This window comes from Pungitius pungitius, chromosome 4, assembly GCF_949316345.1.
Source record: "Pungitius pungitius chromosome 4, fPunPun2.1, whole genome shotgun sequence".
In the NCBI taxonomy this organism is placed as follows: Eukaryota; Metazoa; Chordata; class Actinopteri; order Perciformes; family Gasterosteidae; genus Pungitius; species Pungitius pungitius.
This window is the reverse complement of record NC_084903.1, coordinates 14,330,697-14,347,473: the sequence shown is the minus strand read 5'-3', so window position 1 is coordinate 14,347,473 and position 16,777 is coordinate 14,330,697. Positions and strand designations below refer to the sequence as shown.

At 42.5% G+C, this 16,777-nt stretch overlaps 1 protein-coding gene across 3 annotated transcripts; it reads left to right on the top strand.

Annotated features, from left to right (window-relative positions):
- The first annotated feature begins 4,599 nt into the window (after positions 1-4,599).
- kif7 (kinesin family member 7) lies at positions 4,600-15,218 on the top strand. Of its 3 annotated transcripts, none has more exons than XM_037452923.2 (20): positions 4,600-4,680; positions 5,798-6,180; positions 6,426-6,623; positions 6,747-7,146; positions 7,230-7,577; positions 7,905-8,097; positions 8,172-8,327; positions 8,449-8,607; positions 8,756-8,892; positions 9,035-9,153; positions 9,806-9,961; positions 10,045-10,250; positions 10,432-10,629; positions 11,374-11,499; positions 11,637-11,813; positions 11,896-12,111; positions 12,965-13,171; positions 13,345-13,543; positions 13,849-14,004; positions 14,499-15,218. In XM_037452923.2, exons 2-20 carry the CDS (start codon positions 5,850-5,852, stop codon positions 14,879-14,881), a joined length of 4,065 nt encoding a protein of 1,354 aa, XP_037308820.2. In that variant the 5' UTR covers positions 4,600-4,680; positions 5,798-5,849; the 3' UTR covers positions 14,882-15,218. The 3 variants fall into 3 exon arrangements, with proteins under 3 accessions (XP_037308820.2, XP_037308812.2, XP_037308803.2); XM_037452915.2 differs by having other exon boundaries at positions 4,635-4,905; XM_037452906.2 differs by having other exon boundaries at positions 4,635-5,014.
- The last annotated feature ends 1,559 nt before the right edge of the window (positions 15,219-16,777 follow it).

Below are 16,777 nucleotides of genomic sequence, written 5' to 3'. Positions count from 1 at the left end.
CCATGCAAGTAAGATGTGTGTGATGATTATTCCTTCATGAAGAGGTGTGCATTTGGAAAAATGGTGGCCTTTTTGCAGAGCTCGATGAAATGTGTCACCTCTGTGACTCCTTTGCGATACACGAACGTCTGACAAAAAGAAACCAACAGAAAAGTGCATCTGTGGATAGCGAGGTTGACTAACAGGATGTCTTCAGTTGCAGAGCAGGCTCCACACTGTGCGGAGACTCACTGAGGACACAGCTGAAGAGGCGGGAGAGCTTTAGCCACAGGATCCTAAAACAAGATTGCATGCTGAGTGAAGAAAAAAGATGCTCAGAGATAGCGAGGCAGACAGAGAGTGACGGCTGAATAGAGAGGGCTGAATAGAAGACGATTCACTCAAGCCAGCCAGTCACATTAAACGGCTGTCTTTATTACCACAGCAGAATAGACCTCTGACTGTTCTAAAGTCCATCACTGCCTCTTTGGTCTTAATGGAATAAGCCAATGAGGAGGTGAGCTGGGAGGTTGTTTTTTAGTTTGTTGATTCAGTATCAAAGGTTGGCACCTTTTTTACTCCTGTCCCCCAATGATACTCAACTCCCTGGTATGCAACAACAATCTACAGATCTACATACACACTGGACTCTAAGAAGGTCTGCCTCTCTAAAAGTACCTGCTCTGACATCTGGTGTCTTGTCCGCGCTGCTTCACTTTCAGCCCTCACAGTCCTCTCTTTTCCTCCTTATCCACCATCTCATCCTTCCATCCCCACTCCTGTATTGTCACCACCGTTTATCTACTGCTCTCTCTGATGTGGCTGAGTTACACCGCGCGGATAAAAACCCAGATGAGTGCTGGCAGTGTGTACAGGAATGAAATCAATACCCTGATCCTTGTTTTGTCCTAAGAAACCAGCATAGACCTTGACAGCAGGCTGGGCTATGGTACTTACTTACTTACTTTGAAAGAATACCTCTGTGTCCTCTGACGTTTGATGGAACAAAGGGGAGAGTGACTTGGTCTGCTGAGTGCAGAGAGGATTCCACAGTCAGTTTGCCTCTGTGCCATTTAACGTGGGCATGCAGACGAGGTGAGGAAGAACAATGATCACACTGACTTTTAAAGAATGATTTAAGAACCATTATTTTTTTTGGTGTGTAGCAGGCATTCCAGCAGTGCCCACTGTTGCTGGAAGCGTAACAACCACGAGCTGCAGGTTAGTACAGAGCAGACAGGAAGGGCAAATACAGAGACCCATCCAATCAGTACTCTGATCTGCTACTGCAGCATTAAAAAATTGTCGTTTTCTTTTTCTCTTTCTCTGTTAAGTCGTAACAAAAGAAAACCGTTGGCTTTAATCATGTTTTCAAACCGCGGTGTAACACTGCCCCTCGCTGCTTGATGATGGTCATGGAAACTAACCTGCATTATGGCAACTACTGATACAGATGCATTCATATAAAGCCAGCGAAAAGGCAGAGAAGTAGCTCACTTCACGATTTTGTATGTTTGGTGCCGGATGTGTAATGTAATGTAAACGTCCATCCACATGGCTTTATAAACTGTAGATAAACAATAATAAAGCCATCTCAAAAAATGACTTATGCAGTGCAGACCATTTAGGGTGTGATATTATAGTTTTGGCTGTACTCTAGCAGTTTCAAACAACAAGCATTGCTGATGGCAAATTTATTCAACCTTAAAGTCAGGGAACTTTTCAAACCCACAAGCTGAAGTAGAGCCATTAAGACAAATAAAGACTGTGTCATTGACATAGTACATTCTTATTGCACTGTGTATTATGCACAGGCTCAATGGACACAGGCCCAAGGAGTTAAGGTCCTTCTGCAAGTCATGCTTTGTGTATTATCATTTTTGGAGTCTGATATTTTTTTTACAAAAAAACATTTGAACATTATTATTTCTAAAATTATTAACACCTGTGTGTTTTCTACTATGACAACGTACTGAGTATAAATATATGCTGTTAAAATAGTCTCCTAAGAATGGAGACTTCACAATAAAACAGGTAAAAACAACAAGACTATGGTTCCAACATACTCAACATACCTCAAACAATTGTCCACATTGTGGATATTGACATTTTGCCTGTTTTAACGTTCCCTTTATTTGCATTGGCTATTATTACAATAAAACCGTCTACCTTTGCTGTGTGAATAAATAAAGTTATGTCGATTAGCGTGGTTCAGAATGTGAGAAAGCATGTTTGTAAACTATAATATTCCCAAAGACACAACACCATTCAGCATTTATTTCTCAGGAATTCTCTCCATGTTAGCAATGCTTTGAATATCTAACAGGGTCTCGTGAAGGTCCCCATAACGTTTCCTCCACAATGAGTCACTATCAGCAATGAAAAGCACAGGTCACTTAAATTCAGGACTAAAAGTGATTCTCAGGTCAACTCTTTTATTTTCATCTTTACAGCTATGTTGATATAAAAAATGAACATTGAAGTCCCACTAAAGGTCCCCATGCAGTCACTCATGAAATGAGAGGATGGTGCAGGATTTAAGTGTGTGTTCATATCCTTGTTAATTAAATGAAGTCAAATCACAGGTTCACTTAGAAGTTCAAGGGCTGAACCCTGCTGGGATATAACAACATATTGTGTGGTCCGAGGCATGGGTTTATTTTCAGCATGTCACTCAATGTCAGATCACGAGTGAGCATCACACTTGTTGTCTGGACAAGCCTACACAGAGTAATAGTTAGGTGATGATTGGTAAGGGCAACTCAATAGTTGGGCATGAAGCTTTGAGAGTTTTGGTTCAAGCATGGTTTGTGAGAACTGACTCTAACAAAATAAAAAATAAGAAAACCAACAACAATCTTAACCAGTGAATGCTGTAAATATGAAGAACTGGCTTGTCCTTAGACATTTCTATTTTCTAAACACTTTAAGATTTTTCATCTTAAACTGACAACTCTCTCCCACTGATGTAGAAAAGATAACAGATGCTGCCACTATGGCTTCTGTGTTTCTCCTATTTCCCTTTATTTAATGTTGCATCTATGTCTAGCCTATCCTATGGTAATACACTTTGTATTGCATGACAAGCATTATTCAAATAAATATTATTATTGGTGTAATATTATTATACAGAATTATTATTCCAAAATGATAATAACAATATACACAAATTTGGCATAAAGATACATGTAGCTTGTGGACTGTGCTTGTGACGTCAAGAGGCTGTCGGGCCACCGAGCGGCTCTATAAAGGACATAACACCAGAGCACTCGGCTTGTAGGGGGACCAACAGAAAGCTGTCTACACAAAGAAACAGCACGCGCAGGTGAGACAAACTGATATTCAGAAATATGTTCAAGAGACATGTGTATTTGTGAGTGAGACAACTGTACGAGAGGCTCTATAAACTTGTATTTTAATTTATACAACAGGCATGTGCATATTTTTCCATTTAACATGTCTACTGAGGACATGTGTTGGCTGGTTTGTTGTTTAGTGTGGCTATTCATTCTCAAACAAAAACTATTCAAACAAAAAAACGTTAATGCGAGTTAGTCCCATTGTATTCTTTCTGTGTGACAAAAGAATGAAGAGGTTGTTCCAGGTCCACTGGCGTTCAGCACCACAGTGTTGGACAGCAGCAGCTACTCTTCGGCCTCTCATTTTCGTTTGTGTTATGTCTGCATTTTTAATTCTGGTTTTATCATAAGGTATAACTAACACAATTCATTCAGAGGCTGCTAAATAATTTCATCAGGAGACACAGCATGAACTCAGTAATGTGTATAGATAACTGGATTTTATTCAGCATTCGCTTGTATCTGCATGTTCCTGCCTACCCATGTATATAACACATTTAATCAATGCTTTGTGTCCTCATTCGTCACGATTTCCTGACGTTTGTAAAAATGCATTGCTCATAACCTCATTCACTGCAGAATATGATGTTATGAATAATGTGAATAAGGTATTTTCACACTCTCCACAAAGGGCATTTGGATTTAGGCCCTTAAAAGAAAAGACAATGAAATCTTTGATATATTTCAGATTTTTCATAGATAGGTTTGACATTATATCTGCTTGTGTTGCCATGCCAAGGTAAATTTAATTAAATTGATATTTTAAAGCAATCTTACATATTTGTTCCCTCTTTTAACAATGAACCCATGTCTTTGTTTAAAGCAGAACAACTGTCAAGCTGTAAGTTTTGAATGCTTTGGAAGACTGATGTTGTTGTTGTGAGTGCCCTATTCAGACAACAACTCAGTCTTTCTTAATATTCAAAATGCACAACTCCATAAAGATCCCATTGCAATCTCCTGTTTATTGTGATTATTTTGCAACTGTAATAAAATACTGACAATCTCTTTCTTACAAAGGACCCCCAGAAGTTTCCATTGAAGATGATATACACATATGCATAAATAAATACACACACACATATATATATATACATACATGAAAGTGTTGAGTGTCTCAGTAGTGTGCGTGAGAGTGTCTCAGTAGTTAAGTCCTAAACTGCTTCTAAAAGTCCTAAAAGTTCGGGCCCTTCGGCCGTGATGGGTTCAGACCATCACCCAGAAAATCAGTCCGAACCCTCTGGCTCCGCCCCCTGCTTCGCCTGCCCCTCAACTTCCACACTCCCCCCAAAAAACTCGAGCCGTATCCCGAATCCATGGGGGCAACTTCGGCCGAATTTCAGTAAGTTGTTTTAACCGCGAGCCGTAAGGAGACGTCACCCCACCAGCATACACGTCTAACGGCAGACATCTCCTTCGGGATCGAGCCTCTGAGTCGCGGGTCGCGGTGACGACATCCTGCCTCGTCCTGATGTTTGGATTTTCTTGTTCTGGCTAGCGGGCTAACTTTAGCTTAGCTGAAGTGCAATGTGTGACCCGGGACAGCGAACTAAGGCGAGAGGCGCAGGCAAGTTTCCTCCTAGTGAATCCTCGGATGAAGGCAGCATGCGGGCGTGTTTCTGCGAGTTACGTTAGATAACCGTGAGATAAATGACGTCCCGCCTGACGCTTTTGGGGTGAGTTTGTTACGGGGTGGTTACTTAAACCACGTTAGCTGGTATCTGCAGCCGGCTAACACGGCGACACATACGTTGACTTCAGCTGCTTCATGTGCGCCGGAGTGATTCAAAGGTGTTGTTTGCAATAATAATAATAATGCCGTTAACGTGAGCACAAGTGACTCCACTTTAAACACAACCGACCTTACTAAAGAACTTTTATCCAAGTAACGGATTTTACTCGTCAAAAGCGCCGACGCCTCATAATAACATGTTTTGTCACAACCTCTGTGCTCACCGACTGGTTTGTGTGTCCAAGCATGTCAGCGGATCGGAAAGTATTGGCCCATCCAGGTGCTCGAATCTCAGTAAATAGCCTCAGAAGTTATTTATCTCATGCTTCATATATTGTCTCTAGTTATTCTGTAGGTGTTCAAATAATATACAGCAGCGCCAGGTTGTGTGGGCTTTTACTCAAAGAACAACAACTTTCTTGTATACTTTTACATGTGAGATCTTTAGTTTGCTCTATCAGACTTTCCATTCTGGTTATTTTCTCTATTAACAGAATAGTTACTATGTACCAAATATAATATTTACTGCATTAGCAAAGGACATCCATACCATCCAACCATCTCCTGCTATAGGATAAAGTATGGTTTTATGGAAACAATTGTTGTCTACCTGTACAAAAAAAATCCGTTTTGCTGCATTGCATTATCATGTAATCATTCACATTCATCACATTCCTCAGCCAGATGACGTGACATGTTGAAAACAACTTCCTTGTCTCCCCTCTAGTGGCCCAAAGATGATCTATATGTAGCAGAGGAGCCCCAGCGGAGCAGCAGAAATGTCTCCAAAAGTGCCCGGTGGCCAAAGCCGAGGGGATTTTTCTGCAGTGCAAGTAGCTGTCCGAGTGCGTCCCTTGCTCCCCAAAGAGCTCCTTCACTGCCACGAGAGCTGCATCACTGTGGACTCTGAGCTGTGTCAAGTTACTCTGGGCCATGACCGAAACTTTCTTTGCGACTACCTATTTGAAGAAAGTTGCTGTCAAGAGGAGGTTTATTCATCGTCTGTCCAGCCACTAATAGATGCTTTCTTTCAAGGATTCAATGCTACGGTCTTTGCCTATGGGCAGACGGGCTCAGGCAAGACCTACACCATTGGAGAAGCTAACATTTGTAAGTTATTTATTTTATCTTTTTTTCCATTGTTCACTTCATTTGTTTTCAGCCCAGTCCATCCTGCATTAAACTTTGTTTAAGTTTAGGTCATGTTGCATAAAACAATTAAAAAGAAAAACTAGACCAGGTGGCAAGTACAGCACAGATCAGTTGGGCTCGTCAAACAAAGTACACACTGTACTCTAATCTTTACCACGACAGGCCAGCAGCGTTCATTCAGTGTGTTTTTATTGTGTTTGTAGGTTCATTTAGGGATGAGGAGCAGGGTATCATACCCAGGGCTGTTGCAGATGTCTTCAAGCTGCTAGATGAAAATGACCTCACAGACTTCTCTGTCCGAGTGTCCTACCTGGAGGTTTACAAAGAGGAGTTCAATGATTTACTGGACGTGGAGACAGCCAGCAAGGACATCCACATCAGGGAAGATAAAGGCAACATTGGTATGGAATAGCCAGCACATTGTGTAAGCGTGTCTCTGCGGATGTGATATGAAATGTTATGTAGCATAGCATTTGTGTATGTATTAATCTGCAGTTGATGTTTTTGTCCCTCTGACTTTGTAGTTTTGTTTGGCGTAAAGGAGTGCGAAGTGGAGGGTCTCGATGAGGTGTTGAGTTTACTAGAGTCAGGAAACACAGCCAGGCACACTGGTGCAACCCAGATGAATCTAAACTCCAGCCGCTCTCACACCATTTTTACCCTCTACATGGACCAGCGCCGGGGAAGCTCTCGCCTTTATGGCACTACTGCAAATTCTGGACCACAGATGTTGTCTTCCAAGTTCCACTTTGTTGACCTGGCGGGGTCTGAGCGCATCCTAAAGACGGGGAACACTGGAGAGAGACTGAAAGAGAGCATCCAAATTAACAGCGGCCTTCTGGCTCTTGGAAATGTAATCGGGGCGCTGGGGGACCCCAAGAGGAAAGGCTCTCATATACCATACAGAGATTCTAAAATCACACGGTACTTTTTAGTTTTGGCATATTACTGTAAAAACCTGTAAAATGGCTCCTCCGCTTAATTCATATGATCTTTATTTCACGTAGGATACTAAAGGACTCTTTGGGGGGAAATTCCAAAACACTGATGATTGCCTGCATCAGCCCATCTTCCTCGGACTTTGATGAGAGCCTGAATACACTAAACTACGCCATGAGGGCCAGAAACATTCAAAACCGGGCGACAGTCAACTGCAAGCGTGAGCCAGATCGGGTCGAGGGGCTGGAGCAACAAATCAAGGCCCTTCGCAGAGCCCTCGAAAACCGCCAGCGCTCAGAGACCCGCATCATTTCTCACGCTGATCCAAACAGGAGACCTCGACTCGGGGAGGGAGAGATCAGCCGGCTGCAATCCCAGAGCGCCCACTACAGGACGTGCACAGACACTGCTTACAGGTTAGGACGCACTGATTGATCAAGTTAAATGTAGTCTGTGTTGTTTGCTGTAAGGATGAAATGTTTTGACTGCTACTAATCATCCATTACTATGAATATAGCTATTCCCCATGCTTTGGACAATGTCTATTTTATGCTTTATAAGGTCATCATATATAACAAAGTTAAGGATATTCAGTTTTGGCCAATTATGTTCCATTTCATGCCAGACAGCTTGGGCATCTTTATTTCGGCTTATTGTTAATCCTTTTGTGTATTCAAACCATTACCATAATTTTAACTATATATATATATATATATATATGTTGTATTATTAATATATCGCAGGTTGCTACGGGAGCTGCAGAGTGAAGGGGCTCTGACTGCAGAGCAGAGTGTGAGAGTGAAGGAGTGGCTGTGCTCAGTGGAGGAGGAGCGCAGTGGACTGACCACGGCCTCAGGGCCAGACAGCGGCATCGAAAACAGCTCCACTGAAGACAGCGTTGCATTAAGGAGGGGACGACCATCTGTGAGGAACCAGGTTTGTCACTTTCACACTCCTAAGAAAATATAAAAGAATCTTTTTAGTCTGAACTCGTAAAAACTTTTGCCCAGGAGCCAGAGACTGCTGCGGAGGACAGGTGGAGCAATGAGCATGGAGAAAAAGAGGATGGCATCGTCCTGCTTCAGGCACAGATCGAGCGCTTGGAGGGAGAGAACGCAGACTTTTTAGCAGCTCTGGAAGACGCTATGGAGCAATACAAGCAGCAGGTGGGATGCGCTGGAATTTTGATACTGTTTTACATTAATGCAGTGACATGCCACATCATCGCCATCATCATACAGGGTTTTTCAGCATAATGCTACTTGGATTGCTTTTGTTCTGTCTCAGAGTGATAAGCTGCAGGAGCAACAGGACTTAATTGTTCAGCTACAGTGTCTGCTGTCTAGTCCAGGGCTGATAGGCCTGGGCCTTAACTTGAGACCGCGGCCGCACACGGCCCCTATGGGGTCCTTGCAAAACAGCCAGAATGGAGGCACATACAGACAGGTAACCAAGAACGGGTAGTGTTTTAGCCTACTTGTTTTTTTCTATTTATACAGGTCCAAATTAATTTAATTAATTAATGAAGCAGTTCACCAGATAATGCCGTGGCTCACTAGTTTGTAGATCTGTGAGTTCATGTGTGTGGTTACAGGTCAGTCCAGTGGGTGGGGAGCTTTATAGGGATCAAAATGGAAGCCTTCATGAGGAGCAGGAGACCTCAGCGGGAGCAGAAATGCAAGACACCGAAGAAGAGGGAAGTCAACCCAACCTCAGCCAGGAGAGACGCAAGTATGTTGTGTTTATAGAAACCATAGCTTGTAGCTTTCACTCCTTCTGTGAGTGTTATGATAATTAATATTGCACACATAACAGACTGAGTCCATGCACCCGTGTTATGTATGACATGTATGCAATGGTATGATTTTGTCAGACAGGTGAACCCGACATGGACCAAAGGGGACATGCTCTCTTTGGGACTAGTGATTGGTGGTAGAGGACTCGTATCTCTGCCTGAGCCCGACCGGCACCTCTGTTTCGCCAGAAAAGAATGTAAGGGTTAACAACCTAAGTTAGAAATATATTTAGAATTGATTGGAGAGGCACGTGGATTCATAGGATTTCTGCTGTTTACCACAAGGATTTAAATGTTTTCATAGGCATTAATTACATTTAAAAAAAAAACCTTTTACATTGCTTTTTCAGTTGCATAGAAACAAAATGCTTGAAGCCTTTTTTGATCCCTAATGTGTTCTCTCCTGTGGTTGTGTGTTGGTTTTAGCATGCAGTGGTGCAAATTAATAACACCTTTTTATTGTGTTTGAGATCCTTTTACAATCCGATGTTACATCTGATTTTGAGGGAAACCTCAGGGCTTAAATTATTATCTATATGAACTTTGTGAAATAAAACTGTCCAATCATTGGGTGGCTGAAAACAATTTCAAGAAAATCCTAATGAAATAATAAATATATCAGTGATTTTTTTTTTTCACTATTTCTGGCTATCTGGGTGGTCAGATATTAAGCTTGCTATGGGATTCATCTCAGGTCAACAAGTGTCCAACCAATGCTAATTTGAATCCGATATGGGGCATATGCGTGGAAGCTTTTGTAGTTTCAGAGAACGTATTTGACATTTGAGGAGCTGTTACTTTCTTCACAATCCCACTCAGCTGATCTCTTGTGTATTTGTATCAATGTAGCAAACTCCAGTAGTGCGGAGACATCGGTGCGAGGAAGTCTGAAAGGTTTGGAGGGCGTTTCCGAGTTGGGACTTCTTCAGGCACAGCAGAAGATCAGGGAGCTGTCTCTCACCATCCGTATGAAGGAAGAACTCATCAAGGAGCTGGTTAAAACAGGTAGCTATTCTTATTATACATTCTTAACTGAATCTTTTCTAAGTGAATGATCTCTTTTCATTATTTTATTATTTTATTTTTAGGTAAGGATGCGCAGGCCCTGAACAAGCAATACAGCCATAAGATTACAGCTCTGGAGAGTGAAGCTGTGCAGGCTCGACAGGAGCTGCAGGAGGCTCAGCGGCAGCTGCAGGATCTGGAAAGACAAGAGAGAGAAATCAGCACAACGGACAAAACCAGAGCACAGGAATGTCGCAGGAAGATTGCCGCTGCTCAGAGCAAAGTTCAGGTCTGACTGCTACACCTCTGTATTAATCCCTAATAACACGTAACAGACAACCAGCGATTTAGTGATGCTGAGTCTGGCACTGAAAAGACCATTTTACTATTCTAAACCTATGGCATGTGCCTGATGTGTATAACACTGTGCTATTCTTTATTTTTTGAAAATGTGATTGCTTTCATACCAGGTTCTCAGTCAGCGTCAGAGGGATACAGCTCGTCTCGCTAACCTTCCTGCCCAGAGCGAACGGCGTGTTGTGGAGCTGGAGAGAAGTGTTCACAGTATGAGGCAGCAGCAGGAGCAGCTGCAAAGGCGGCTGCGCCAGGAAAGTCAGCAGAAACGGCGTTTGGAGAGCGAGATGCAAAGAAGAACTCACAGAGTCAAGGTACCCACAGGCCAACACAGCAGAGTGGCATTAGGAAGGAGCTCAGTTCTCCAGCATTCATGCTGAGGTCAAACAGGCTCATCAACGTAGTCAGTCCACACTTGCTCCAGTAGAGTATTATTCTTTTTCATTTTGTTACCTGAAATATGGTAACGGTGAATTGATGGTCTAAAATGTTGTATAAATTCAACATTCATGACGCAAAACATACAAAACCAAAACATTTGTCAGAAATGTCGTAAAACTACCAAAAGTCAATGAACTAACCTTTAAACCCCAACTTGTGTTGTCGTACAAACCCTCAGGTTGAAATGCAGCTGAATGTTTACAGCCAATTCATCATTATTTTTAAGGGCATTTCACAACAGATGCTTGTAGATGGTTTTTAATTCACTAAGTTAATTTTAACACAGGGCTCCGCAGGGCGTTGTTTTATCATCTTAAAAATCTTCAGCTAGAGGAGAAAGGCTGACTGGGTTGATGACATAATCCTAGTGGCACACCTGACCAATGCTACGTAAAGACAGTAAGCCGCCTGGTCTGGACATTTTGGAAGATTTCAAGCCCCTCAAACATCAGACCAGGGAGGTGTACTGAAGGAGGTCAGGACATGTCCACACGGACACGTAACCACTACCCATCAAACGTCCAAATGTCTGGCAATCAAAAGCACCAAACGCATTTATTTCATTAAGTGGTTCTAAATGAATCCTGTTAACGTCCCTCCTCTCAAACCCTCTGCAGGAACTCGAGATAAAGAATGAGCAGCAGCAAAAGATTCTGAGAATAAAGACGGAGGAGGTTGCTGCCTTCCACAGGCAGAGACGCAGCGGCAGTAACGGCTCCGTCATCTCATTAGAAGAACAACAGGTGCAACAAGGATCATAAGGAGAGGATATCTCTCACTTTAAATGTTCCTAAAATGTTTTGACTATTTGTGATTTTGTTAGAGAGGCATGGACTAATCATGATGTGTGGGCTTTCGCGTTTTCACTCCCTGTGAGCAGAAGATTGAAGAACAAAAACGCTGGCTGGATGAGGAGATGGAGCGGGTTCTGGACCAAAGAAAAGAACTGGAAGATCTGGAAGGAGAGCTGACTAAACGAGAGCAGATCCTGGCCAAGAAAGAAGCCCTACTGCAGGAACGCAGTGAACTGGAGACCAAGAGGCTCCGCTCCAGTCAGGTGGTGCAAACCTCAACCAGCTCCTCACAGGGACACGGGCAACTAAAACATCCTAAAACATTTATTCTCCTCTTCCCTCCAGGCCTTGAGTAAAAACCTGGTGACGCTTACGGGGCGCATTGAGTCACTTGAGCAAGAGTTGAGCGAGAGGAATGGTCTCCTTCGCAGCAGCAGTGCTCAAGACTCGCAGCAGATTCGCCAGGAGATCTCCAACCTCCGTCAGGAGAAAGACTCACTGCTCAAACAGAGAGTGGAGCTGGACGATAAGCTGCGGCAGGGAAGCCTCCTCTCACCTGAGGTTAAATATTATTATTATTATTATTAGCTCTGTCGGTTCATTAAGACAGTTTTCTAGAGGATTGAGAAATCCTTATAGTAACTATCATAATCATTAATACTGTAGTAACTGTGGACGCTTCACTTTCTATTTGTTATTTTAATGTATTGTTGCGCACGGCACACCAGAGGTCGCTGATTGTAGTGAAAGGAAAAGATTTTTGGTATTTTGGTTTTCCAGTTTTTAAAGCCACATGATTTCATTCAACTGCAACTACCACCTGCACATTACCCCCGTTCAGCCCTCTGATGTGTTGGGACCTACTGTGGCCTCATAACATTAGCCAGTAGGTAGTTATTAGCCATGTTATAGGTGCAGTGTGTGTACAGTTAAGGCTATTTGTGAATAAATTCTACAGCTGGCACAGCTTGCTTGCCACCTGCTGCTGATTAAAGCATCATTGTGGTACAACACATGCACAATACAATCTGGTCTGCCAACGACAAAGGGTTGACTTTCCTGTGAATGATCATAGAAAGTGAGGATGGTTGTTTTGTTCTACTGAGGCATCTGCAGGGAGGGTGAGTTGGTAAATCACTTTATGGTTGAGATTAACACATCTGCAACTATTCTCAAAATAGTTAATAGTTCCGCATTCATTGTGTTGCAGAAAAGAAATCCTATTAATTCAACGTTAAAGAGATATTGTTGTGGAGAAAACCTGAATTAAGTACTTTACATGGCAATTATGGTAGTATAGCAGTAACAAATCCTCCCTGGAAGCTGATATATTACCTGTTTGTGACTGACTGTTGAAGTTATCATCCTCATTATCACCCTCCATTTATTTCCTCCTTCACGCTGACATTTGTAGGAGGAGAGAACACTTTTCCAGTTGGATGAGGCTATTGAGGCTCTGGATGCAGCCATTGAGTACAAGAATGAGGCCATCACTCAGAGACAGAGGCAGCTCAGGGCGTCTGCCAGCGTGCTCTCCCAGTGGGAGATGAATCTTATGGCCAAACTCAGTTACCTGTCTGCCTCTGAGACCCGAGCTCTGCTGTGCAAGTACTTCGACAAGGTCTGTGCACTTTTTCTTTTCTTATCATGTTCTCATCTCCTTCGGGATTACAAAAAATTAATGTTGGTCACACCACACTATTATAATTGATGACATTTAACGGCCCATTGAAACACGATAAGAACGCAGTGCGAGCTGTCAGCTGAGCGACAGAGTGTCGGTATTTCCTCTAGGTGGTGTCTCTGCGGGAGGAGGAGCGTAAACTACAGCTTGCGCTGGCTGAGTTGGAAATGCAACTGGATGAGCAGCAAAAGCTGGTGCAGTGGCTGGAGAACGCACTCGATCGCACACAACTCGACACGGATCGTCGGCTCACACAACAGCAGAAGGAACACGAGAGGAGTGTGCAGCTGCTACTGCAGCAGTGTCGAGGTGCAGGACCTTTGATCTGTAATCTGCGTGTGTGTGTGTGGATTGCACCGCTGCATATATGTTATAAACCTTTGGTCTACTCTGGATATAGTTTATATTTTAGATAGTTGATTAAGATGTTTTGTTTTTTTGCCTACAAACAAATTATGAGATCATTTTTATTATAATCTCATAAAATATATAACATATATCTCAGTGGATGAGGTTAAATAAAGCATGAAATGTCATGCTGTCATAAAGCATGAAATTGTCCAGCCTGTGACATATGCCATGGTGTCTTCACCCCCCCCCCCCCCCCCCTACAGAGCAAATAGACGAGGGCCTGGCAGGAAGGCAGAGGCAGTATGAAGGATGGATCAATAACCTCAGCAAGGAACTGACCCACTACAAGACCGCCAATCTGGAACTAAGCAACAAACTGCGGGAGCTCTGTGGTTCCGGCTGCCAGACAAAAGATGCTGGTAAAGGTCGAAGTTTTATTAGATAAAAGGGTTTTAATATTTAGGATTATCATAATCACTGTGTTCACAGCCTGGAGCAAAATAGCTTTGAATCAGTGCCATAAACATGTCAAGTAATAGTATGGCAACTTATAAAAGGCATTCATAAAGTTCTAACATGGTGGTGACTGATCAATTGTATTTTCATTGACTGCAATATGAACGTTCGTGAGAAAAATATTGGCAAAGCATTTTTTTTTTATGGGCTGAGGAAGGTCTTCTCACACTGCAGCCTCTCCTCTGCTCTTTGGATGAGTTCTCTAACCCTACATTACTATTCCTGATGTAGTTGATCAAGTGCACAACTTCTGGCTTCCTTCTTTATTCTTTGACCCTCAGAGTCTATCTATCTCGACCTTTGTTTTTAAACTCAATGAGCTTTAGAGTAAGCAGTGCTCAAATCATTTGGATAATTCTCAATAATACGTTTTCTGGCAACTCTATTTCTCTTTCAGTTTTGCCAGCGGACGGTAGACCAGCAGGCCTGGGCAGCACGGAGAGGCTGAGCCGCTGCCCCGAGGACAGTCCAGGAGGCCGGGGGACGGGACCTTGCAGGTCCAGGGAGGAAATGCGTGAGCTGGTGAACACCCCTCTCCCGTCCACGTGGAGACGCTCCTCTCTGCCCACGGAGGAGCCTGCTGTCATGGAGGAGTTTTGGCTTCAGGCAGCTGGGGATGTCCCCGCTAACCGGGTGGTTCAATGTGCTACGGGGTCCTGGGGTGGGACGCCATCGCTGCCTGTGGTAAAGTCTCGCAGAGAGTCCCGGCGCTCCAGCCTCAGCGTCGGACCGCTGACTTCCAGCAGCGCCTTGATTGACGTGCGGAAGAATCCTGTTTGAAAACACATGTGTTGGGATTCTTAAGACCATTCACACTGGTGTTGGTTTGGTTTCTGGAATGTTTTCACATTAGTCCTCCTTTAGTTTTGCATTTTATTTTAGTTTTGTACTTTTTGTATAAAAATAAATATGTAATACACAAGGACACCGACTGGTTTCTATATGAAGCACTTTCAGTAACGTACGGTTGATGTTTCCATGTCATGTGTTGATTTGTAGCTTTGTAGTCGGCCATGAAAGTCAACGATGTGAATATTTTGTGTCAATACAAAATTATGCTGTTTAATCCTGTCTCTTTTTACCTTCTACAGTATTTTATATTAAAAAGTTTCTGCCACTCACACTTATCTGCTGCTTTTTTTTATTCCCATGATTAATAATTAATATCTTCCAACCACTTAAGACAAGAATTGGGGAATTCTTTTTCACCTTTTTTTTTAATTTGCCCATTTTAATGTTATCACAGCTGTTAAGTCTTGAAAGCTGCTTTGTGTTGGAGGTTTAAAATGCATTCTCAGTGCTACATTTCTCACTCTTCTGTACCACAACTCACCGGTTTGAGTGTTGTGTCAAACGGTTTACACAGTGGGAGACTAATGACGTGTCTTCATACCTCGACCAATGTTTCACTACACTACACTACGTGTCATTTAGCTGACGCTTTTATCCAAAGCGACTTTTGCATTCAAACCCATGGCTTACATTTTGCCTGGGGAGCAGTTAGAGGTCAGGTGTCTTGCTCAAGGACACTTCAACATGACCCGCGGAGCAACCACCATTCCAACCACCAATCTTGCGGCTCCCAGCGCCTCACACTAGTCCATGCGCCTCTATTGCCCAGTGAGTATAGTATAGCAAAAATGTGACAATTAGATGCTCTAAAAAAGTATAGTATACCATTTATAAAACAAAGATTTGATGTACTTAATAAAATATCCTCATAAGTTATGAAATACTACACAATTGCTTTGATTGCAATTGTTCTCACATAATATGACTTGTAATCTTTTATTGTTACCATACTGTAATAGACATTTTTAGAGATACTATATTTCATAACTTATATAGTTATTTTGTACACATTCTAGACATCTGTCATGACTTTTTAGTATTTTATGTCCACATTATACCTACTCCTGTGATACTATCACTCTATATGATTTATTTATAATATCATTTCTTTGACAATAGAGACCTTTTAAATAGAGACCTTTTAAATATTAATTTACATGCAGCGTCCTTGGTTACCATTTTTGAAATAGCTACATTTATCTGTTGAAAACAACCAGGACGAAGCAGGGTCTTGCTTGTCATCTTCACACAAGTATGGAGCTAAGGTGTGAGTGTGAAGGAACCATCTGAGCAGAAGAGGGCGCTAGTGTGTAACCCGTCTGCACTCCTCTCATGCGCAGTCACGCAAAGGTCGTTTATGGTTTTTTTATTATTTCCCCTGAACGGAAATTTGGATTATTCATCAAATATTTGCCTTTAAAAAAAAGAAAAAACAGAATATGGTTTCAAACGTTATTGCAGATTTGGGTCAGTCTAAAAAGCTGCAGAGGAGGGAGCAATTCATTTGTTGAATTGAGCTTAACATTGGGAAAATAATTATACAAATGGAAAGACGATTTGGGATGAGTTTGCTGAGCAAGCAGGAAATCCACAAGGTATAAATCATTCCAGAATGAGAGCAGCGTTGATTTTTTTATCCGTCGGGATCGTTTCAGGATTCTGACCTCTGTGTAACGGAGGGGCCGTTACACAGTTAAACAGTTTATCCAAGCAACTAAACTAAACTTGAATTGTTCTGAGCTGGGAACAAGTTAACTGAGGAAAAAGGGAATCTAATGAGTTGTGTAAAATGTCTCTAACCAAACAACTGGTTTATCACGGGCC

What these genes read in the sequence shown, in the direction of transcription:
- kif7 (XM_037452923.2), top strand. Translation starts at nt 5,850, where the DNA reads ATGTCTCCAAAAGTGCCCGGTGGCCAAAGCCGAGGGGATTTTTCTGCA. An exon ending in CATTGGAGAAGCTAACATTT is followed by an intron (nt 6,181 to 6,425) that starts GTAAGTTATTTA and finishes TTGTGTTTGTAG; the next exon opens with GTTCATTTAGGGATGAGGAG. An exon ending in GACCATCTGTGAGGAACCAG is followed by an intron (nt 8,098 to 8,171) that starts GTTTGTCACTTT and finishes ACTTTTGCCCAG; the next exon opens with GAGCCAGAGACTGCTGCGGA.